Source organism: Desmodus rotundus, chromosome 2 (assembly GCF_022682495.2).
Source record: "Desmodus rotundus isolate HL8 chromosome 2, HLdesRot8A.1, whole genome shotgun sequence".
Lineage (NCBI taxonomy): Eukaryota > Metazoa > Chordata > Mammalia > Chiroptera > Phyllostomidae > Desmodus > Desmodus rotundus.
In genome coordinates, this window is record NC_071388.1 from 22,418,510 (window position 1) to 22,444,215 (window position 25,706).

General features: G+C 41.0%; 1 protein-coding gene across 5 annotated transcripts in view; it reads left to right on the plus strand.

Annotated features, from left to right (window-relative positions):
• KCNAB1 (potassium voltage-gated channel subfamily A regulatory beta subunit 1) overlaps positions 1-25,706 on the plus strand; it is a 364,487-nt gene that overhangs the window by 308,485 nt on the left and 30,296 nt on the right. For all 5 annotated transcript variants that reach the window (XM_071220559.1, XM_071220560.1, XM_071220561.1 and 2 more), the window contains one exon: positions 6,757-6,843. In XM_071220559.1, the coding sequence (XP_071076660.1) occupies positions 6,757-6,843 (87 nt within the window). The remainder of the gene's footprint in view (positions 1-6,756; positions 6,844-25,706) is intronic.

Sequence of the window (25,706 nt, forward strand, 5' to 3'; positions counted from 1 at the left end):
TTGACATTGGAGATTTGTACACACATTACATTTGAGAACTGCTTTTAAAGGATAGGACAGAAGCCCAATTCATGTAGAGTTCAGGCCACTTGTGTGCTGGGTGACCTTGGCCACCAGAGTTAGCTTATAAAGTGTAAAATGAGCTTGGCTTGTACATAATGTAGTTTTGAAAAAATTCATATTGAAAGACATTTTCAATGAGCCCAAAGTCCTTGACTTAGAGCCAGGTAGGACTAACATTCTCCTTAGATTCACAAGGAGGGGTAGAAATTTCCCTAACAGGTTAATTATATCCATTTAGAATCCTGAAGCCCTTTCAGACTCCGAAACTCTATCCATTCACTTGCCATTCCATAAATGTTCATTAAGCCCAAATTTATGCCAGTGTTAAAATTCAGTAGATAAAATTTCTTCAGTATCTAGCATGAAAGAATAAAAATGGCTTGGTAAGCCACAGTGTAAGAATAAATTGTTTGCCTGCTTTTACAGGGCCCGTGTCTAAGTCTATATTTGCCTCTCAGGTAAACAACAGTTTTCTTACGTGATTCAAAACACAAACCCACCGTCATTGTTTTAGGAATAGAAAAAGAAAATAATCTGAGAACGCTCTGCTTAAACTATTTTGATGAATGGCAAATGTTAAGCCCTCCTATCTAAACTATTTTTTTCAAAAAAGATAACATGATTTTTTAATAAAAAATAAATTTCATAACAAATGGATTCACCACAGAATTGCTGCCCAGTGTATCATGTTCATAGTAACTGAAATTACCCACCAGGATAATCATGTTTTGTGATAGGAGATACAGGCACATATATTATTCTAATACAGTGCAGTCTTTATTTAAAAGAAAAAAGCAAGTGTGTCTTAAATCGTGACTGGGAGGTCTGCCAAGAAGAACCTGGAAAATTATATAGGGAAACTGTATACATTACTTATGGCAACTTTCTTTCACGCTAGATAGGAAATCAAATGTGTGGTAGGTATAAAAGATGACAATGCAGCGTATTTTAATATAACCCTTGCAGAATCTCCAGACTATCGATTTCCTTGTCTCTCTGCACGGTTGAACTTGAAACACTAAGCACCTGATCCACTTCTCTGCCAGTCTGGACTGAGCATATGTCTTTAGATAGTTGCTTGTAAAACAGGCTTAAATTGACTTAAGGATCACCTTATAAACAATACAGTTCCCATTAAACTTCAAAACCTAAACGAAAAATGAACTTAGATTTCTCTTTACTATTGTCACTTGAAAGCCATTTCCTTTGTATAACATAATTTATTTTCCTGTGGACTTTTGAGGACTTGCCAGTTAATTTCTAGGCATTCCTCAAGGGCAGGGAGCATTTCCCCTGCTGCTCCTGTTTTCGGTCCCGTAGATACTGGGTTGGTGTCCAGGGACAGGCTAATGGCAAAAATGCCTTCAGCAAGTGCACTCACCACACTGGAGCACTTTCCTCCTTAGGTTATCATTAGCTGTCAGGATGCCCCTCTGGAGCCGAGGTTAATGCATTTCTGTATGTCTACTTAAATGTAGAACAATACCTGGCCCCAAGCCAGTGCGCAACAAACGTTTGCTAAGTGGAAGTACAACTTGACAATTTGTTTATGGGAAATAAATCCTAAATGGCTCTCGAGGAGACATTTTTTTAAATATGTTTAATTGATTATGCTATTACAGTTGTCCTATTTTCACCCCTTTATTCCCCTCCACCCTGCATACCCCCTCCCACCTGCATTCCCCTGACTTTAGTTCAAATCCATGGGTTGTACGTGTAAGTTCTTTGGCTTCTACATTTCCTACACTATTCTTACCCTTCCCCTGTCTATTTTCTACCTACCATTTATGCTACTTATTCTCTGTACCTTTCCCCCCTTTCTCCCCCTCCCACTCCCCTGTGGATAACCCTCCAGGTGATCTCCATTTCTGTGGTCCGTTCCTGTTCTAGTTTGCTTAGTTTGCTTTTGTTTTTGTTTTAGGTGTGGTTGTTAATAACTGTGAGTTTGCTGTTCATATTTTTTATCTTCTTTTTCTTAGATAACTCCCTTTAGCATTTCATATAATAAGGGCTGGGTGATGATGAATTCCTTTAACTTGACCTTATCGGGGAAGCACTTTATCTGCCCTTCCATTCTAAATGACTGCTGTGCTGGATAGAGTAATCTTGGATGTAGATCCTTTTCTTTCATGACTTGGAATACTTCTTTCCAGCACCTTCTTGTCTGTAAGGTTTATTTTGAGAAATCAGCTGATAGTCTAATGGGAACTTCTTTGTAGGTAACTGTCTCTTTTTTTCTTGCTGCTTTTAAGATTCTCTCTTTATCTTTAATCTTAGGTAATGTAATCATGATGTGCCTCCTTGGGTCCAATTTCTTTGGGACTCTCTGAGCTTCCTGGACTTCCTGGAAGTCTATTTCCAATGCCAGATTGGGAAGTTCTCTTTCATTGTGTTTTCAAATAAGTTTTCAATATCTTGCTCTTCCTCTTCTCCTTCTGGCACCCCTATGATTCGGATGTTGGAACATTTAAAGTTGTCCCGGAGGTTCCTGAGCCTCTCATTTTTTTTTTTTTTTAGTTCTTGTTTCTTTATTCTCTTCTGGTTGAATGTTTCTTTCTTCTGCTCCAAACCATTGATTTGAGTCCCAGTTTCCTTCCCGCCACTGTTGGTTCCTTGTACATTTTCCTTTATTTCACTTTTCATAGCCTTCATTTTTTCCTCTAATTTGCGACCATATTCAACCAATTCTGTGAGCTTCCTGATTACCAGTGTTTTGAACTGTGCATTTGATAGGTTGGCTGTCTCTTCATTGTTTAGTCGTATTTTTTCTGGAGCTTTGATCTGTTCTTTCATTTGGGCCATTATTTTTTTGTCTCAGTGCGCCTGTTACATAAAAGGGGTAGAGCCTTAGGTGTTCACCAGGGCAGGGGAACCCATATCGCTGCATTGTGATGCTGTATATGGGGGAGGGGTCCGAGAGGGAACAATGGTGCTTGCTCCGCTCTCTGATGGTCAGTCACTTCCCCCGCTACCCACAATTAAATTGGGCCCCTCTGGTGCTGATTCCTGGGTGGGTAGGTTTGTGTACATTATAGAACCCTGTGGGTTTCTCCAATTAACTCTCCTGTGAGGCTGGGAGTTTCTCCCACTGCCTCAACCCCCACAGGTGTTTTCAGCCAGAGGTTTTGAAGTTTTCTTTCCCTGCTGGAACCCCTGGTTTCACGGTCTGTCTACCTCCCCAGTTGTTCCTCCCGGTTTATCTGCACGTGAATGTGGGACTGCCCTGTCCACCAGCTGCCACCTTGCCACAAGTCCTTTCCACCCAGCTGCCTGTCTCCGCACCCCCTACCAGTCTGGATGAATGTTTCTTCTTTATCTCCTTGGTTGTTGGACTTCCATACAGTTCAATTTTCTGTCAATTCTGGTTGTTTTTTGTTTTTAAATTTGTTGTTGTCCTTCTTTTGGTTGTGCAAGGAGGCACAGTGTGTCTACCTATGCCTCCATCTTGGCTGGAAGTCCTCAAGGAGATATTTGTTGAGCATGTCTTTCTGTTGCTATGATTTAGCTATTTTCACAAGATCAAAGTATCCAGATAGTAAGAGAAAGGACTACCTGATGTGGTTTACAATCACATGAAAAGTCAAAGAAGAAAGTTCATCTAGCTCCATATTGTCTTTGGGCAGGTGAGGAACCTAAGACCCAGAGAGGCTAAGAGACATAGGCAAGGTCATTCAGCACAGCCTGAATTAGTGCTCTGGATCCCAAACCCTGTACCTCACCTGCATACACATAGATGTCTGCCTGAATGCTGGACTGGTCCATCTAGCTGCCAAGAGCCCCATGTAGTGGTCAACTGATACACTGTTCAGACTTATCATGGCTCTCACTACCACCACCCCCAATCTGCTTTTCTGTTGACTTCCTCATTTTACTAACAGTCACTTCACTTCTCATGCCAAAAATCTGAGTCATCCTTGGGTCCTCTACCTCCAAACTCTATATCCAGCAGACCAGCAAGTCCTGTTATTTTTGCTTATACAACTTGTCCTCAAATTAAACACTTTTCACCAACTTTGTCCAAGTTTGATCTGGGGCAGTAATGTCCTTAGTGGTCTCCCTCCCTGCTTTCTCTCTTGTCCCCTACAGGTCATTCTCAGCCCGCTGAATGATCAGTTCAAAATGGAAGTCTATCCTATTACATATTTCAGGGAAATATTACCATATTTTTTGGACTATAACACGCACTTTCCCCCCAAATTTGGGAGGAAAATGGGAGTGCGTCTTATAGTCCAAATGTAGCTTACCTGGCTCTCTGTAGGTGGGGGGTGGGGGGCGGGGAGGCAGTGGAGTGGGATTTTTTCCTATTTTTCTCCTCTAAAACATAGGTGTGTCTTATGGTCCAATGTGTCCTATAGTCCGAAAAAATATGGTACTTCTCCTGCTTCATTCCCATTTCCTTACCTTCCAGTTCCCAACCAATGTTTTTCCATCTCATGAAGAGTAAAATCCACAATTTATATAACAGTTTATAAGACTTGAGATTTTCAATGTGAGTGGATAGTGTCTCATAGGGGCACAATCTCCTTTTACTCCACTTCAAAGTAAGAGTAGGGACTGGGTGGATCACTAACATGATGCAACACATTGTTTCTTACATGAATACACTTAAGTGTGTGCTTCCCAGAGAAAGAATTGCTAGGTAAGGAATGACCAAATACAATAACTCTACATACAGTTCATACCATTATTTAGTACACATTATTAACTTGAATAATGAATCCATGTCAATAGATGCCCTTGATATGCACTGTTAACTCCTTGGGGATGGATACAATGTCCATACATCCTTATACTCCCAGAGCCCAGCACAGTTTCAGAATCAAATTGGGATTCAGAACATGCTTACATCCCAGAAGAGGAAGTGACTTAAGTCATGACTGATCACACAGCTTCACAACAGGACCAAGTCAGTCACAGCTTCTTCTCCTGCTTATTCTCAGCCCACGCTGAGCTGCTTAGAAGAGACACAGAAGGAGAGGGCCATCAACAGGAGGGAGCACACTGTGTCCAGTGCCAGGCAGGGGCCAGAACATCACTAAATGCCTCCCTCCAAAACCGGCCGGTCTAGTGAAAATCTCTGGCATTTAGCCTTTGGCACCTCTCCTTCTGAACCTTTCCAGATGTTACCACCACCGTTACAATTACCACATTTCTATAGACTATTGCATTTACAAAGTACTTGACAACTGATTTTATTTGCTCTCTGGAGCAGCAATTCTGAAGGTAGTGACTACTGTTATCCTCACTGCAGATCAGAGAACTGAGTCACAGAAAAAAGGTAAAATAAGCCAAGTGAGATCACACAGCATGCTAGGATAGATTTCCAACCTTTCACATCTAGTAACACCCTATTTAGTTGTTTGCTTCATTATCTTGTCCTCCCCTTACCTCCTCCCTATATATGATTACTTCCAAAAGGTGGCTCATATCATAGTGCTTTTTAAGGTAAATGTAATTGTGATATGCCCCTTGAGGTAGCTGGTAATACCCTGAGCCTGAAAGTCACCGCAGCTTTTCAAGAGCAGGCGTTAGACCCCGTAATGCCTGTCTGCCCTAACCTCTTCATCAGTGCTTCTTTTAACAAGTTGTCACCAGAGACAGTCCTTTCTCAATGAGTGAAAAATATTTCCAGAACTGTATTCAAGCACTCCATTTTCCTGTCAGAAAGGTAATTGTGACTGGCCAATAAACCAGTTTGAAAACTCAAATTTAAATGAGCCAAATTTAAATTTATAAGAGCCTCATTTAACATGCAATTCATTTTATGCCTATAATAAAAAGAGAAAAACCTCCGGTCTTCCTGAGGAATTAAACAGGCTGGTAAGGAAATGCCGTGCCTCCTGGAAACGAGATAAAATGACTCTTGAACACTGTCATCCTTTCGGTTGTATAATATTATATACAATGCATGCTATTTCAGGGAAGTGTTAATTTTACTGAGATTAAATAGATGTTTTCTGAATCCCTACAGGAATGCGTCCAAATGGCTAGGGTTGAAACACAGATTACGGGTTCCAGATTGTGTTTTATGCCCTCACTCTGTCCTTTATATCACTTCTTCGGTCTTTATAGCTTCCAGGATTTTTGTTTCTCCCCCAAAGAATGGAGAATAATAGAAATGGTAGAGCTCGGCTGTCATTAAGGTTCTTGGAACTTTGTTCAAATAAATGAGATGTTGAGTGACGCCTTCATGTGCCAACCTTCTTATTCCTATGATAACACATTGTGGGGTTGGTAGTCACATTTCTGATTTATATTATTCTTATTTTTTGCTGTGCATCTCCATCCCATTATAAGCCCCTTAATAATGTAATCCAACATATGACATTAATTTGCATTTTTCAAGAAGAAACTCTTAAACTGCTTTTTATTCTAAACTTTGCTCTAGATTCTGCCACACATGAGTCACTGTTCATGATTACCACTAAGTATGCATTTTCCGGTGTGGTAGGACTAATAGTATCACTGAGAAAATTCTATCACTTTTCTTTGTTGGGGACAGAATCAGCCTCTGACATAGTTTTACAAGGTTTTAAAGGTCAAGTAACACATCGTTGTATTCAATGCATTTTTTAAACTAATCCAATTTTTTTTAAAGAAAGGGAAATTCTTAAACATAACCAAACTTCAACCCTTTCTAATAGTGCTCATATTTGGACTTTTTCTTACGGTTTGTCCTGCTTCTGATCCCAGGGTTGAAGGGCTCACTCCAGAGGCTGCAGCTCGAGTACGTGGACGTGGTCTTCGCGAACCGGCCGGACAGCAACACCCCCATGGAAGGTGAGTGCAGAGATGTCACAAAGGAGTTATTGATTCCAGCCTGACAACTTATTCCACTCCCAGTAAGAAGTGAAATATATTCAGCCTGATTTGACTGAATATGAAAAATAACAACTTTTCCAGTCGATGTCTTTCAGCCTCAGCATTCACCCTCACAGCCAATACTCAGAATCCTGCATCTTCATTATTTTTTAAAGTAGTTGCAGGCATTGGAATCGTGGCTCCTGCTGGGTACAGTGCTCACTTTTTCCAGGTTCACTTCACTTCTGTGATTCCATCAACTAAAACAATAAAACTAATTGGAAGGGGAGTTTATAACCCAGCCATCATTATTTGAAGTAAGTCACCTGAGGGGCTTCCTATTTTATAATGACTCTAGGTCTGATTAGTTTCCAATCTGTGGTAACAAGTGCTAGGAAGGACCGTGAGCAGAGGTTTCACGGGAGCTACTATTCAAAATGAGACTCTTCGTTGCAATTTGGTTTTTGATTCTCAAGGAGCTGCAACATTTTATTTCCTTTCCGTGACAACTGTTTGAAGACATTAGTTTAGGCATCTCCTGCAGAAGCTTTCAGAACATTCCTGAAACAGATTTTCTTCACTTCGTATTTATTTATACAACCTACCTAGGATTATTGAGAAAAAAGATAACTTGTGAGGATAAACTAAAGAGAATGTCCAAGGCCCTGGCCAGCTAGCTCAGTGGATTAGAGTGTTGTCCTGATGCACCTCAGTTGAGGGTTCAATCCCCAGTCAGGGCACATATAGGGAACAACCAATGAACGCATGAGTAAGTAGAACGACAATGTTTCTCTCTCTCTCTCAAATCAATTAAAAAAAGAAAAAGAATGCTCTAGTTAATTGAGTTTTACAATCATGGGTTATTATTTACTCAAGGCAAATAAAAATGAAAATATTTGTGAAGAAGAGGGGAAAAAAGAATGTTCTTGTTATTTGAGGTTGACATTATGACATAGACTTATACATTCACAACGAATTAGGCTAGAGTAATCAACATAAAATTATAGTGAAGATAAATTTGTCTGTGATGATTCAAAAAGTAGTTCAGGATATTATAATACACCAGGTTCTATAAAGATTTATTCTTGGGCTCTAGAAGTTATAAAAGTTTTAATGATCAAAGTACATATTGATTTTTCCGCGGCTTGCTTTTCTGACCAATATATAATTTTCTCCTAGAGTTTTCTGCTCTCTTGATTCTGAGTAAATTAGGAATTTATTATAAAGCAGTATCAGTGTTGGAAATTCCTAGTAAGAAATTATCCATGGGAATGACATAAAATGCATATTTTTATCAAAGCAAAGAATGGGTGTTTGATAAAGTAAATTATAAATGTTTTTAGTCTAAGAAGTGGTTATTATAAGGATAACATGATGTCACACTATTCTCAATGAACCATGAAAACAGAATGCTAAAGCTATCTAGGTGAGTGAAAGTGTCCAGTAAAATGCTGTGTAGTGGGGGCTGTGAAAGACTGAAGTTGCTTCCCATTTAAAGGACTTAGCCACTATTTTCCTTTGTAAATGTGTCCTTGGCAATCATACCATGCACAGGGTAAAAAGAACATCTGGAACTTTTCAGTCTTTTTTTCCTCATTTTGCTCGTCCTATTTGTATCTTTAACTTTAGGGATATAATGTAGTAGTCTCTCAAACAAACAATTTTATAATTGCTTTATGTACCTATAGAAGGAGGAAATTCTCATTTAGGAGCCAAACTATATGATACAGATAAGATAATGGTGTCTGTGGTATAAACACTGGTTATGTCCTGAAATTTATTAGAAGGGTGCTTCAAATTGTTTTCTCTCTCTCTTTTTTTATTTTTAATAAGAACTGTAGTATTGTCTAGCCTCTGCTGGAATTTTCCCTTATTTTGTTATAGAAAATTCCATGAAACAGAATAGGAAGCTTTTTAATCATGAGTCATTGTCCAAGCTCCGAGGCCTAATGAAGAATTCACACTTGTTGAGTAGGTCAAGGAGCATGGCTCTGTGGCAGTCAGCCACATCAGCTGCAATGCAGCCCTCTGTCCCCCACTCCCACGAGGAGCGGACCCACTCTTAGCTGGCCTATCAGGCTCTGAGTCTTATTCCTCTAGGAAGACTTAGCAGGGACACACACCACAACCAGTTTCCTCACGTAGGACTTGCTCCAGTTGAAACAGCTTCTCCGTGACTTCTCCCTAGCTTTCAGAGAATGTGCTCAAACTTCGTGTACCCATTTGTTCCAAGATGGCCTGATGGAAATGACAGCTTGACACATGTCTCTGGAAACTCATTCTCTATATTTTGTCTTTTCTACTTCTCTACTTCTACTTCTCAGCATACCTGAGGAAAGCACTGACCTGGGCAATAGAGAGAAGAAGAAATAGGAAATAAGAAGAAAATAAGAAATAGACAGGGAAATAGACAGACAATAAGAAATTGCCAGGCAGGCGTGGTTGCATTTGCCCCACCAGAAATGGAGAGCATGGTGTCTAGGCTGTTGCCGGGTTCATGCTGTTACTAAGACACATTTCTGCGGTGATTTTGAAAATCACATGTGTATATACGTCGGTCAAAGCTGCACATGTACAATGGGGTCTAGCTTAGGGAGGGGCTGTTAATGTTTCTAAAAACATATAGAAAGTAAAAGTTATGTATAATCAGAATTACTCTTGAAAACCCTACAGTAGTTTTTTTAGTCAACATTATTCTGTTCAATTAATTATTCAATGTCCTCTCCAAATATAGTGACAAAATCATCACTAGATACTTGTCCACTGTTTTTTTTTGTAATAGCTAGAAAATTCCTAATATTATTCACATAGTTTTCTTATTTCAGCGACTCACATTGGCAATTTTAAGCTCAATTACAACCATCTCTCTCTAATATAAGTGAGGCAATAGTGGTTGGCAAATGGGTCTTGCTGAATTTTCATACATTAAATCTGCTCATATGGGTACCATGCTATATGTGAGTGCCTGGGCATCCTATCCTAGACCCTCAGCACTGGCAGGTCACTTTCACTGGTTTCAACCATTCCCTGACAACTCCACAGAGCCCTCACAACCAACTTATAATTGTGCTTGGACTCCCATTTCAAAACCCAGGGACCAAATGAGAGATCCGAGCCCAGCTTTCTAAGGCATATTTTAAACAACTTCGGTTTAAATTTATTAAAATGCCAACCCCATTCGTTTAATTTGCACCATGAAAGGGTGTTAATTGGGAACATTTCTAAAATAAAGTAGAATGAGTTTCATCCAGTTTAGACTTATCATATAGCAACCAATTTTGCCAGAAAAAGATTAGCAATGGCATCTTCTTCACAATGTATTGGCATCATATATTCAATGGGTTGTTGCCTTCCCTTCTTCCTTAGAAAACCAACAGATAAAAAGTGAGCCCTCTGGACAGAATTCTAGGTGTGCACTCAGTGGAGAAAGACACTTTGTTTGCAACGCTATGGAAGGCCATTAGACCTTTCACAGCTATAGCAATATGTTCCAGACAACAGAAGGGAACTCGTGTCCTTTTTCCTCTGTCCTTGTTACTTTTTCCTGTTCACCTGGTAGTAAGTCATTTTTCCTTTCACAGCTGCTGCCATCCCATCTGTCTCTGCTACAATGTCTGGCATGGATGGCATGTTTTCCAGTCCCAGGGAAAAATCAGCCCATAGTTTATGTCTTCTTTCTTATGCTGCTGTGTTCTTCCCAAGAGAGCCATGGACAGTTCCTCATGCTCTGTGATACTCATATTCTTAATTCTCTCATTTCCAGAAACTCTCAATGTGTATTTTAATATCTTCTCTGGAGCTCATTAGACAAGAGAAAGTTCATCCCAATGAGTCATGCCAGATAAGGATAGACAGGCAGCATTTGAGTGTCTGAGAACCTGTACTAGGAGCTTGGGGGGGGGGGGGCGGGGGGGTGGTTTCTGTCTTTCCCAAGTGCCAGGCTAACTTCTTCATCAATTCTCTTCTCACTGCTCCAGGAAGGACGTGATTGAGCATGACTGTAGGCAGGAAAGGAGGGTATAAACAATGTACCAAAAGAGGAAACCAATTTTAGTTTATATAGCTGTATAGAAATGAAGGAAGGGTGCCCACTCATTTGTTAATCTGAGAATATGATGGTTTTTTAATTAAATTTTAATTTAAAAAACACTTGGAATTGAGCTTTCTAACTTTTATTTAGAGCATTTTGCTGAAGCTAGTTAATCGTAGATAGTCCCTGATTCATTAGATATTATTCCTTACCAATTACAGTTCAAGTTAGTTATTTTTTTCTGCTAGCAGGTCCATGCAGACATAAAACAACCCAGATGTCCTATTTCAAATAATAGAGACAAGATGCAAGTTGGCTTCATTCCCATCATACCACCGAATCGAACAACCCATTCTTCACTCACTTCTTTCTCGGCCGTCTTCCCAGTGTTACTATGGGCACTCAGGAATCTAGGGCATCCTGTGACCGCTCAGGAAATACCAGGAAATGGCAAATACCGAGCACCCCAATTTCCCTACATTTTTAAAACTCCAGAACACTGGATCTAGAAATGTAGCAACAAAAATAAAGTTTTCAGCATAGAAATTTAATGACCTAAAACCTAGAAGTGTTATCTAATCACACTGGACCATCCCGTCTGCCCACAGGTGTTTTTACCTTCCCTGAAAGCCACTCTCAACATGCCATAATAACAACAACAGTATCAGGAAGAAATCTCTTGTAAATAGTCTATAACAGTGCTGTCCGATAGAAATATTTTGCAAACCACATATGCATTTTAAATTTTTATTAGGTACATTAAAAAAGAAAAAGAAACAGGTGAAACTAATTGTAAAAATATATTTTAATTGAACTCAATATGTTAAAAATATTTCCGCATGTAATCATTATAAAAATTATTAATGAGATATTTTAGATTTGTTTTCATAGTAAGTCTTTTGAAATCTGTTACATATTTCACAATTATAGCACATCTTCATTTGGATCAGCCACATTTCGACTGCTTAATAGCTACATGCGGCTACAGTATTTGACCACATACGTCTATGAATTTGATTTCCAGTCTAGCAGAGCACCAGACACATAATAGTTGTTCAATAAATTATTTATAGAAGGATGGAATGGATGACTGAACAAGTATTTGAGCAACTGAATACATGAAACTATAAAATTAAAGATACAACTTAACCTTTCCTGCTTGAAGACCTATTTTGTTTTCCTAGCATCTATGACCATTCTGCTATTTAATCTTGTTTAACGCATTTCAGGGTGATATGAAGAAGGATGGGTTGCTGGCAGGCAGCCCCAGGCCACTCTTGCATTCCATTTCTCTTCATCTGCAACAGCAGCAGCGTCCAGATGCTGGATCGCTCCCTAGAAATCTGACTGATACCTGAGTGTGCAGAAGTGAATGGAGGGATGATTCTCTGGCAGCTCAGTTGTCCCTGAGGATTACTATATCAAATTAAAATTATCTAACACATTTCATTTATGACTCTGGCCAGGATGCTCCTGAGGGCCTCTGGTATCTGTCAGACCAATTTAACCTCCTGGCTTGAAAGGCTGAGACAGCTGAGTTTTCAAGAAATTAATTTGGAGAAAATGATTTTCATATTCAAGAAAATGAGCCAAACCCTACACCAAGCACGTAGCACAAAAAAAAAAAAGCGTTCCAATTTTATGAAATCAGTTTTGTTTCCATTTTAACTGTGAATTTACCAATAATTTTACTGCTACTTTCAACCTATTCAGCTGATGTTTTATCCTTTACAAAATAGCAAGTCCTGTCATAAAAAGAGCAATTTATTCCATGCATTCTAAGAATCGACACTGGGGGGTGGTTGGGTTCATTTCGGGTTCTTTCAGTCTCTGGTGAGGCTTTTTAGAATATCTCATGTTTCTGTTTATTGGGAGTCTCTTTCTCATTGGAACAATATTTCTGCACAGTAAACTGGCAGGGGGAGGGCATTGGATGAACACAGCTTCAAACCCTGGCTTTGTACCTATGAGACTGTATGCCGAGGGCGACTTACTACCCTCACTGAGGCTCCACATCCTCAGCTGAAAGCGGAGGTGACACATAAAGTGACTCCCGAGCGAGTCAGCAGCGTGAGTCCAGCACCTCGCCCACAGCAGGGGCGCTAACGTGACCCTGCTCTAGAATGCCCCGCATGACGCACGTGCATGTGAAATGCCTGGGTTTCTCCTCAGAGGGAGTCATAGGAGAAGTCCACGGCCCTGAAACTATAACGTGATGAAAGGGAAGGTGGCCTAGCTGCTGGGCCACCCTGGGTTCTGTGGTGAGGCCAAGGAGGAATCGAGGTACAGAGTTGGCAATGGAAGTTTTAAAGAGATTTTGCTTATTTATTTTTATAGAGAGGGGGAGGGAGGGAAAAAGAAAGGGAGAGAAACATCATGGGTGAGAGATACATGGACCAGTTGCCTCTTGCACACCCCCAGCTGGGGACCCGACCTGCAACCCAGCCATGTGCCCTAACTAGGAATGGAACCCGTGACCTTTTAGTTCACAGGCCAGCCCTCAATCCACTGAGCCACACCAGCCACTGTAGGAATTTTTTTCTAGCCTATTTTTTCTCCTTGGAATTTTGTTCTGAAATTCTCCATTCTCTTTAATGTTCATGTAATTATACATTTTCCAGAGTTAATCTATTTGGTCAAAAGGCAATCTTGAGCCTGTGACTTTATTTTCAAATGTATATCTAGAAAAAAACTCAATAATGGGATTCACTCATTCAGCCAATTGATATTCATTGAATGGCTACTATGTGCCTAGCACTGGAAGGAGCTGAAGCTAATAAATCAGGGAAACATTCTGCCCTTATTGAAATTACATTCTTGTGGGAGAGACAGAAATTAAATTAGTAAGGAAGTTACATTAGATGGTCATAGTAGTGTGGAAAAAAAACCCTGGGGGAAGGATAGGAAGTATGGGGGGTAGATTTTGGATGGGGTGTCCAAAGGACCTAACTGAGAAAGATACAGGGGGAATAGCATGACCTCACCCCAGGTAGGAAGGGCAAGACTTGGGAACCAGTCAGACCCTAATTCAAATCGTCTTTCTATTTCATACTAGTTATGTGTTCTTAGCCAAGTTATTTAACTTCTCTTAACCTCAGTTGACTTATCTGTAAAATGCAAGTAATAATATTTACTCTATGGAGTCAGTAGGATTATTTGAGATAATATATACAAGATGCTTAGAATGTTGCTTAGTACATAGTATATAATTATTCAGGAAGTTTGAGCTGTCATTCTTTTGCTGTTATTGTTTGCATGGTTTTATTGTAAATTTGTCATGTGGGAAGTAACCCTGATGCAATCGTAGCCTCCAAGTCCATTACCAGGTAATCCTAGAGGTTCCAAAACAGAGAGGCTTGCACAACAAATTAAGATGCATAAATCACATGGTTTATTCCACCAAGTAAAAAGCACAGTGAGAGGGAGTCAAGGGCAAAGAGACAGGGGCAATGAAACAGTTAGGATACGGTACAAGCTGGTGGAGGGACTCAGCTACCTGAATCTCGGGGCTTGCAGTGTTCATGTGACCTGTTCTCTCTCGCAGCCACATTGGCCTTCCCCATGGTGGTGTGGTTATAATGGTCAGAGTTGAGGTTTGAGCAAGAAAGTTCAGCAGACAGAAGGTGCCTGGGTCGAAAGTACACTTGCTGTATTGGGAGGCCTCGGGGACAGATCCACCTGGCCATCAGCTGTAGCTCACCTGTGGTCAGCCTGCTGCACCGCTATGGACTCCGCATTTCTTGTGCGCAGAATTTTTGAGGACAGACTGGGATCACCCACGGATGGCTGATTTAAGACCTCATTTGAGTCCTCACGTATTTCATGTATACTCAGGGTTTCTCCAATATTTGGTGCTGTAGGCATATGGGTACATTGTGAATATCACATCTTTTCATTCTTCCCTCTCGATGCTCAGCACACACATTCTCTACTTTGTCGGAAGCTGCCATGACTCAAAGGTTACTAATCCACTTCACTTTACCATACACACCATGTGAGCTCTGCCTGTGTCTCACAAGCTGCTTGTTTCTTTATCCAGTTTCATTTACCCTCCTTAGTTGTTTGTTTCTCTTACTTTCTTGAGCAGAACTGAATAAAGTAACAGCAAAGACACATTGCAGAGTTTGCCATTCTTAGTTGTTGACATGCTGCCTCAGATCTGCAGTCTTCTAAGGCCACTGAAAAATTTTCCACAATTAACAGAGGTCCCCAACTTCTGAACGTGGAAACTCCAATATGTGTCTATCAGGAACAAAGCCCTGGATGGCAAGTATCTTCCCATCGGAGTTCCACAGAGAGACAGGAGCTTTAGAACAGCTGCCTCTGCTGGAGCATGGTGAGGAGTTAAGAGTGCCAAGGCTGTGGAAAACACGTGATGGGCTGGCTTTAAAGAAAACTGTATTTCAGATAATAATTTGTCATCATCTGGTGCTATGTTTTGTGCTTTCTTTGAAAGTCAAAGATTCCCAACCTTGTCCCATAAAGTCCTGGTCTTCTTCCATATTCTGGAAGGAGAATATGCTTATATTCTATATAATTTAGCTACTTCCTCTATTCTCCCCACACCTCCTTTTCCTTCAACAGTAAAGACAGAAGAGATTCAACCCCTGTCATTAGTAAGACACAAAGGAGAAACAAGGTGGGCCACATATCTGGGGGCCTGCGGGACCTCCTCATCACGACTCTGGCTCTCAGCAAGCTCAGAAAGGGTGGGGTCTCTCTTCCTTACGGAACTTGTAGTTAAGAAAAAGAAAGAGACACAGAGACAATGAAGATGGCCTCTGCTCACCCCAGCTGTTAGAGGAAACAGAACTGCTTAATATTCTGGGCTGTGGGTTAGTGACTCATGTGCACTTCCTTCTGTGGGAGTTTCGTCTCCCTGGAGGATCGCTGGAGTTGTGACAAGATTTACCTCCATATTCTGAGAGGATGTTGACTCAGTCTCAGGAGAATTCACTTTTATATTCACCTTTATATGTTCCTCATTATGCTGCAGCCGATCTGCAATGACGTAGGCAGGACTCAGAGACTGGCGCTATCTAGCTCGCTAGCCTGGGCAGGTGGGGTTATGGACCCGAGCCTGCCACCTCGCAGCATCCCCCGGCTTACCAGCATGCTGACTCAATGGGGTGAGCAGAGCCACCTGTACCATTGCTAATCTGGGATTCCCCGGTGAATAAACACCCTTCGGTCTCTCTCTTGCTTTCTGTATAAAATGCAGTAATAAGAGAGTAAATGGTTTTGTTAAAACTTTCCTGGGTATTTAATATGTGTAGTTAAAAAAAAAATTGCGAGTCCGCAATCAGAGGCCAAAGGCGCTAGTTTTAGGGGTGCAAACTTGGTCAAGTTGCTCGGACTTGCTGTTGCAGTTTTTTATTTGGAAAATGCAAAGAATAAAAATATTACCTTCTCTATCTATTTCCAAGATTGTTGTAAATATGACATGCGAGCATGAAAGTGACAATGTGTCATATACTGTAATGCCCTATACATACATATTAAGGTTGAAATTGTCATTCCATATGTTTATACTTTTAGGACTTGATATACATAGTAAGATTAATATTCAACGTTTCAACCAGACACCAAGACACAACTGAAATACAATTTCAAAGAGAGGCACCCACTGTCTGTTTGTATACTAGCAAAGGAGATGGGCAAGGACTAGGTCCATGTCTCTTTCTTCCCCCAGCTTTTTTTTTTTTAATTAAAACCTACAGAAAAGTTGAAAAAATAAACATACAATACTATTCATGTAGATTTACCAGACTGTGCTGTATCTGCCTCCGTTTTTCCCTTTCTTGCTTTCTCTCTAATGACATTTCACCCATACTTTCTCCTGTCCCCTGATAATGAGGCATTCTTCTATATAACCATAACACAATCATCATGCCCAAGAACTTTAACTCTTAATATACCACTATTATATAATATACCAGCCCTATTCAAATTTCCTAAAATGGCTTCTATAGGATTATTTTTTAGGGTTTTTTGTTGTTGTTGGTGGTGGTGGTGGTGGTGGTGGTAGTGGTGGTGGTGGTGGTGAATCAAGGAGGCGGGTCTGTGACTTAATTAAGAATCCCACATTACATTTAGTTATGGCAGCTTTTTTCATCTCTTAGTCTAAAATGGTTCCTCCACTTTCTTTTCTCTTTAATGACATCGACATTTTAAAAAATCAAAACCAGTGCTTTGTTGAGTATCTCTTGGTCTAGACTTGTCTGTTTTCTCATGATTAGATTAAGATTAAGCATTTTTGCCAAGAAGACTATGCAGGTGATGTTGGGTCCTCTCAGTGTGCCTCTCAGGAGGCCCAGGAGTCACTGTGTCTCATTATTGGTCATGTTAAGGTTGACCACTCGGTTAAGAAGACTTCTGCTAGCTTTCTCCACCATGATGGTACCTCTTTGACTTAGTAATTAATAGATAACATGGGGTGGGTTTCTTTGAGACCAGGTGAATAGCCTGGCCCCTCACAATCCAGTTTTAGCATCCAAGGATCCCTGCCCACACCAATTATTACCCTGGGGACCGCAACCCTTGGCCCTTTATGAGTGAGCATCCTTCTGTGAAAGCGAGCTTTCCTTTCTCCTCCTCCCATACTCTCAGCTCTGTGACTCTGAAGCCTCCTCGCTTGCTTGAAGAGTGGAAAAGTTTAGACAGAGGAGGAGAGAATCTAGTGAGAGGATCTAAGTGATGATGGCTTGGACAGGGCTAGCTGTGGAAGTGTAAAAGTGGTGAGTTTGGATACATATTGAAAGTAGAGCCAGAGGAAGTTCCTGATGCGTTGGATGTGGGTGGCACAGAATGACTCCAAGGATTTAGGCCTGAGTCACCAGAAGGATGGAGCTGCCATAACTGAGATGGGGAACACTGCAGGTGGAGCTGGTTTGTGGGAGAGATGGAATCTGATTTAGTCATGATGAGTTTGAAATGTCATTAGACATCCAAGGGAAGATGTTCAGTAGGCAGCTGGACAATGAAACTCAGAAGACAGACAGAAATTTAAATCTGTGGGTCGTTTGCAAGTAAATGATATTTAAAGCATTGAGAGAATATCTAAAATCACACAGGGAGGAAAAACAGAAAGAAAGAAAAAAAAGACATAGAAAAAAAGGACCAAAAACTGAGCCCTGGGGTTCCCCAACATCAAAAGATTAGGAGGAGAGAAAGAAGAGTTTGGTGCCCAAGGAACAGGGAAATAAAACACAAAAAGGAGGAAGAAGTGGCCAATTATAGCCAATGCTGCTAATGGGCCAAGTAAGATGAGGACTGAGAACTGCTCACGGGTGTTACCAGTGCAGAGATCTTCAATAACCTCGACAAGAGCAGTTCCGATGAAATGGGCTTGAGTGAGGGAGTAAAAGCCACCAAATCGCAGAGTGTCAGTTTGTCATTTGGAAACAGCAAAGAAACTTCTTGATTTAGGATGACAAAGTAAAATATCTCTGCCCCATTTTTTTAAAAAAAATAAAAATGTATCCAATAAATAGCATACAGGGCAAAGAACTAAATAAAACCTTCCTCATAAAAGTAGCAGACAACTTAAAATCCGGACCAATATATTTGAAAGTGGAGAAGGGATGGAGAAATTGTAAATGACTTAGCAGAACTGAAAAGATGTATTGAAAATGTCCACGAGTGAGAAGCAAGTTCGTTTGTACCACACAGCCTGAGAATGGTGCCGTCCCAAAGAGGCACCAAAGTCACTGAAGATGGGGGTGAGGCGGGAACCAGAAACAAGGTAGTTATTCAAGACTATACAGAACAACTGAAGCTCCATGTCGCCATATCTGTAGGCAGGGTCCTGCCGTTCTCCGCCAATGAAGGAGGCAAGAGGTATATTAACCAGACAATTTCATTGAGAAGTTCTAGCCTAAGGGATACCAGACACAGAGGAAGGTGGGGACAGGCTTAAAACAAGGGACCCCTGATCTTTCCTCTCACTTACACCCAGGTCACTAATCATGCATTTCACCCATGCAAAAATAAAAGAACATTTCTCTGGAGAAAAGTAACTATACCAGAAAAAATAATCTAACAGATACTGACATTTCTATGAAAGAAAACCTCAATGGGACAAAGTGGCAAGTCCCCTAATTGCTTTAATTGAAAAGTGCCATCTAAGCACCATTTTAGTGCTTTACTCTTAAACAAAAACCCAAGGATCGTGTGACATTCAAAGAAAACCATATAAATGTAAGAGCTCAACAGAAGAAAGCAGAGCAATGCAGAGGGATACAGAAAATTTCAAAGAAGCTATAATTAATATACTTGGTTAGAAAAGAGAAGCTACTGCATCAGTGGAACAAGAGCAGGATAAAGAGAGAATGCAAGAGCAACATACAAGTAGAAAAAAATCTTAGAGATTATAAAATATAATGGTTAAAATGTTTAAAAAATCAATAAAGACACTGAATATTGAAGTTGAGGAAGATCCCAAAAGCAGGGAAAAAAAGGCACAGACAATAGGAGCGAAAAGATAAGAAAATTAAAATTCTTTCCAGGAGGTCCAATATCAATTCAACTAAAAGATTTCTCGGGAGAACAGAAAAACATGGAGGAGAGGTAATTTTTAAAAAAATACAAGAAAATCTCCTGATTCGAAGAATATGAGCCTCCAGATTGAAAGTGCCCACCAAGTATCCAGGACAATGAATGAAGACCCACACAAAGGAACATTATAGGGAAATTTCATAACTGAAAAGATAAAGGAAAGCATCCTAAAATATTCCAGAGATTTAATAACAGACACCCCTTAAGTCTGAAGAATAGAGATGGCCCAACGTTTTTCACCAGCAAAATGGACAGCCAGAATACCACGGGGAAGGCTTCAGAAGTCCAAGCCAAAAGATGGTGGGCAAGCTACCAACCGTGGGTGAGGAAATAACAGCATTCTACTTTTCTGTGTCCCCAACACAATTCCTCAGAAGCTACTGAAAACGTGCTCCACCTAAATGAGAGAATAAACCACACAGGGGAAGCCATGGGATCCAACTCATCAAAGGGAAGAAGAGAATCTCCAGGATGATGGGGAAGGAGGGTGTGGCAGGAGGGCGGCAGGCTCTAGATGGGATGTTGCCAGAAAAAAAAAAAAAAGGAACTGAGTTTCTCACAAGCTTGACCATGTGGAAAACTATATTCAGAGACATTTGCTCAAAACATGGGAAATTTAACTATAGCTCCAAATAAAGCTAAACGAATGTAGCAATTGTCAACTAAAAGAAAAAAGAAAAGTTATACAAGAAAGCAAATGCAATCATCATAAACTACTTAGCTCAGCAGTGGACATTAAGTACACAGTCATTGTAATGAAAACAGAATATGAATTTAATCCTAAACTGAGATGTGAATATATTGAAAAATAGTGAACTTAGAAGAATGCATGAGCGGAAGCTAAAGCTCACTTCCAGAATGGTAGATAATGTCTAAAAGATCTGGACCGTGATAGTAATGCATAAACGCCGAGAAATGTAGAGACTGATTCCAGAATGAACACTGACAAATGTTGCAAGCAGTTTCCTCTGGGGTGCAGGCAGAGTCAAAGGGCTACTACTGCTCTTTGTTACAAGCCTTTTAGTTGTGACTCTTTAAACAATGTGCGTGTGTTACTTTGACAAAACTAAAGATTGAAACAATAACCACACACATTCACACACAAATGAGATAAAAATGCCAGTAGCATTGAGCTGTCAGTATTAACTATGATCTCATGGCTGTTGAAGTCCAGAGACATTCCTTGAGACTTAGAAACACACCACAATCAAGGCTAGTTTTCCTACCCTAGATTCCACCAGCAGAAGCCAGCCCACTTCTCACACATCCCCCCAGAAGCAGGCCAGCACCCTGGGGAGACCTGTGCGCCATTCCCTGAACAAGCTGAGCCGAGCGCACCTTCCCTCGGTGGCCTCCAAATCAGGCTCTGACTGATAACCCATCGCAGGATGAGAAGAAAACATCATTTCCACTTATGTTATGTCTTATTATTTTTAAAGAGTAATGACAGAGGAGCACCATGTGGTCACACACACACCGGGCAGTCGCCTGTACAGAGAGTGTGATCTCAGGAAACAGGAAAGGGTTCCTTTGGTTCCCCAAGCAGCTCTGCAGTTAGCATTCTGTTCCTTCCATGTAAGCTGTCCTGCTCCATCAGCCCATCCGAGCCCACTTGGCGGGCCCGAGTCTGCCTATTTCTGTCTCGCTAAAGTGCGCTCTACAGCCACGAGCGAACGAGGGCTAGACTGCTTGCTTCCAAACCGCAGCTCCAGCACTCACTAGGCTGGGTGGCCTTAAATAATGTACTCACCTCAGCTGAGCCTCAGTTTCCTCATGTGCAAAACAACAACAATAATAATAACAGACCTATTTCAGAAGATTGTTATGAGGACTAAATGAGTTATTATATGTAGTGTTTAGAAATAGGCCAAGTGTAAGTATATTAATAAGAACAGCTATATTAGTGTAAGCTGTTCTTATTAGTACTCCAGAACAGCGATTTTTAACCTTTTTTAATCTCATAGCACACATAAACTAATTACTGAAATTCTGAGGCACACCAAAAAATATATTTTTTGCTGATCTGACAAAATGATGGGTGTAATTTTGATTCATCCACACTGGACGGCTATTGTCGTGTGGGGTGTTGTCATTTTTTATTTGACAGTCTAAGGGAAAAGAGCTCAGTGACCCTGACTAATCAAGCGTTGCATGTTTTAAACATTCTTGCAGCACACCCGTTGAAAATCGCTGTTCCAGAAGACAGAAGACCCTAGTGTTATGTGAGGGGGCCTCATAAAATGTGACGTGAAAATCCACAAAAGTTTCCGACATAAAGGATTATTAGGTCAAACGAGGGTTCTGTGTCTAATTAAAGACCAATCCCGGAGAGGGACTATTTGTTACACCTTTCCAGTCTCTCCCCCCCCCCCCACCCCGCCAGCCGGCTCTTTGCCTCACAACCAGGTGTGCGTTTCTCCTGAGACACAGGGACGGAAATGCGCTGTGTGTGGAAACGGTGGCTGGGGGAGGGTGGTTGGACAGGCTGCAGAGTAAACATGGGGCCTTTTCCTTCCATGTCAGTTTTACTCAAAGATTTGTAAAGAAAAAAATAGTATTATTGTTTTAAAGGAAATGCTTTATTATGGTGTAGAGTTGAAATTTGCATAAATTTTTATGCCAAAGTCAAGGTTGTCTAATGTTTTTCTTCTGTGGCACTTGAGTGGATCATGCGGTAGAGATATTTAAGAAGCACTATCTTCTATGAAAAACCTTGCTAAACCCTCCCCTAGCTGAAGATCCTAATGGAGAAAATAAGGAGAAACAGAGATCTTTGTGGGGGGATGGAGAAGAACCTCAGAAATAGGAAAGCAAGCCCCAGAGAAAGAGATGAAGGGTTCTGGATACAAGCAGACAGCGTGTGGAGCAGGGAGACAGGTGCCAGGAGGAGGATGTGGGGCCTCCCAGGGCACACCCAGGGGGACGGGCACACCCAGGGGGACAGGCCCCCCTCCGCTGCACTGGCTCTTGCAATGGATGCTGGGCCATTCCTGGGCCTGCCTTTCATTTTAACATGCAGAGCCACAGGTGCCTCGTTTTAAAATATTAGCAAAGTTGCTGTTTCCTCTGTACCAGGTAGTTCACTGTCGAAAAGCTGAGAAAATCATCCATTCCACTTTGTCAAGTTCAAAAGTTGCCTTTTGGTTAGTTACCAGACACCTCACAAACACAGATAAGGTCTGAAGAGCCAAAACGGATCCCGGGCAGCCAGGAAGCTGCCTCCCCTGGAAGGGCAGAGTGTTTAATAAAATTAAGATGAAGACAGCATCTCCTTCCAGATGTCTCCCCTGGGAGGACCAGCGAGGAAGGCCAGCTCTACACTTTTAAAGAACCAATAAAGACTGCTTCCTGTTACAGCATGAAACTAGATTTGCCAGTAGAAAATCTCGTTAGGATAAATATTTTTTTCCTCTTATCAATCCTCTGCCAAGTTGCCTGCTTTAATCTTTCATCCACAAGATAGAATTCCTTTTAAAATAAAGTTAAAAGCCTGTCCCACGCAGCTGATACACACAGCCAATTGTGTAAATAAAAAAAGCTGCAGACTGGATAATAGAATAAGAAGCTACACGGGTACGATTCCACATTGGCCTGTCTGACCAGTAGGTGACCTTCACACAAGATAAAAGATCAGAAATTCAGGGCTTGAGTCAGATATCTACAACGCAATGACAGATGCTCCCACGTGTAAAAATAATTGTTCCACTAATGAGGGATGGAGAGATATTGGGTGCCATGTAGAACTCGCAGGGTTTGCTTAAATTTATTTTTTAGTATCTCAGTGAACATTTGGAAAACTATTCCTTAATGAGTTTTGCATAATACATTTCCCTGTGACACACCCAAAAGCTTATTTCCTCAGCTAATAGAGATATTTTAACCCTCTCCATGCTTCAAATACCAAAATCAAAAGAGTGGGCATGAAATATAGAAATAGGGATGAAAAGAAAGGGAAAAGCATATGTTTTTTCATTTTGCTTGAGCATGGGTGTTGGTGGGTGAGGCTGGTTTTAGAGGAGAAGAGAAAACCTGGCTTCATCAAGTTCATCACCTCTCTGGGCCTCCACTTCTTCAAATGTAGAATGAAGATGTGACAAAACCACCTCACTGGGCTGTAGTAAAGTGTCGATTCGATCATATCGATAAAATGCCCGGCACAGAGCCCAGCACACAGTGGGCACTTGAAGAGTTAGCTCCCTCCCTGTCCTTCTGCTGTGGGTGTGCCCAACCAGACCCAGTCTGAACACAGAGGCCATTGTTGGCTGTCAGCCCAGAAGTCACCTGTCCCCTCTCAGGTACCCAGATATTCATGTGGGTGATGATGTCCCCCCCCCCAGACTGCCAGCTGACTGAGAGGATGGCCACTTCCTCTCCCCTTGCTGGACCTCAGTTCCAAGGTTGGTTCTGGGTTGTGTTAAGCCCATCAGCCCATTCTTCCCTTGGCCAGAGTCACTGGTTCATGTGACTGAAACAGGCCAATCAGAGTGAATGTCAGGAGCTGAGATAAAAGAGCCCTGGACAAGATGGACAAGAAAGCAGGTGGCCACAGAAGTTACTGATAGCCAGCCACCTTGATGCCACAGTGGAATCCAACCTGGGGAGGGCAGAGCACAGATTAGGAAGAAGGTGGTCCTCAGTGGCTTGGAACAACCAGTTCTGAAGCGTGTATAACAACCTCTGCACTTCCAGTGACAAAAACCCATACATCTCTTTTATAATTTAAGGACTTTTAATTGAGTTTTCAATAACTCTTTCCATTAAAACAGTAACAACAACCCAACTGATATACCAAGAAGTCTGAGACATCCTCATTTCTAAGAAAAATTGCAGCCCAAAGTGCAAGAGAATCACAAAATAAAAAGCTAATAATTCTCAAAGATACCATCTTTAGATCTGTGACTCACAGAGTCCGGCAGAAGGAAGGCCTGCTTGAGTGTGGTTGGCAGGGTAATGATATTGGTGTGATAGTTTATAGTTTCAATTTGAACATTTCACCTAATATGTCATACGGTGTGCTAGGGTATGATATTGTTATGTTACAGAATTACGTGCTCATCCTTTTGTAATAAAAAATTTTGTAATAAAAAGGGGGCATTATTTGTGCCAGACCCTCTCAAGGAGGGGTATTTATAATTTCTATCATATCTTTCTAAGTGTTACTGATAGGTTGTATTGTCTATTCCAGAGTTCCTTAAACCATCATTGTTTCTGATATATATAAGAAAAGTTTCACTCAGCTTAATCGACACAGCAAGTTAATTTCCTTATTTATTTCTGCATGTATGTTGTAAATTATTCATCCTGGCATATTCACTAAGAAAAGTCAGGTTATTCAAAATCAGGTGTTCATGGGAATGTCATCCATGGCAAAGCAGAACAACTGGTAACACTTGCTGTGGGAGTTTTCTACGTCATCCTTGCTAGAGACAGTCCTTTCGTTTCCACCAAGTTCCTCTGTAGAAACCTAATACCCAATGTGATGGTATTAGGAGGTGGGGCCTTTGGTAGGTGACCAGGTCATGAGGGCAGAGCCTGCATGACTGACATTAGTGTAGTTATAAAAGAGACCCCAGAGAGCTCCCTCACCCCTTGCACCGTGTGAGGACAATGAAAAGCTGTCCATGAACCAGGAAGAGAGCTCTCACCAGACACTGAATCTGCCCGCACCTTGATCTTGGATTGCCCAGCCTCCAGACAAAAAAGTTAATATTTGTTTTTGTCACCTGGTATTTTTGTTATATGTCTATCGTATTTTTGTTGAAGCAGCCCAAACAAAAACAGCCATATTCTATGATAAAATGTGTGAGCTTGATTGCCAAGAGCAACACATCAAAAGTTTTAGAAGGAAAGAAAATTCTTTTACAAATACTAATTTTTCATTTACGTCAGAGAGCTATCCCATTTCAGGATAAGACCCATGTTCAAACTGTTAAAAAATCCTTTTTAAAGGATTGGCCAGTAACGTTGCCAAAGGAAACCCCAGGACGCTAACACACATTCCTAATCCACTGATGATACGTTTTCTAGCTTCACAGGTGAAGGGACAAGTCCGGTGTCCAGGAAATTCGCACAACCCTGGGATTTCAGTTCACTTCGATTGTTTGTTTATTTACATTTCTTTATTTGTTGCCTTGCTCCAGACAAAATTTAAGGCAATGGGGTTTTTACTTACTCTCATTGGGATGTCTCTAGATTAATGAGAACTTATTCTGCTGCCCATAAACCTTCCAGGATCTGGCATGTGGAGGAAGAGCGC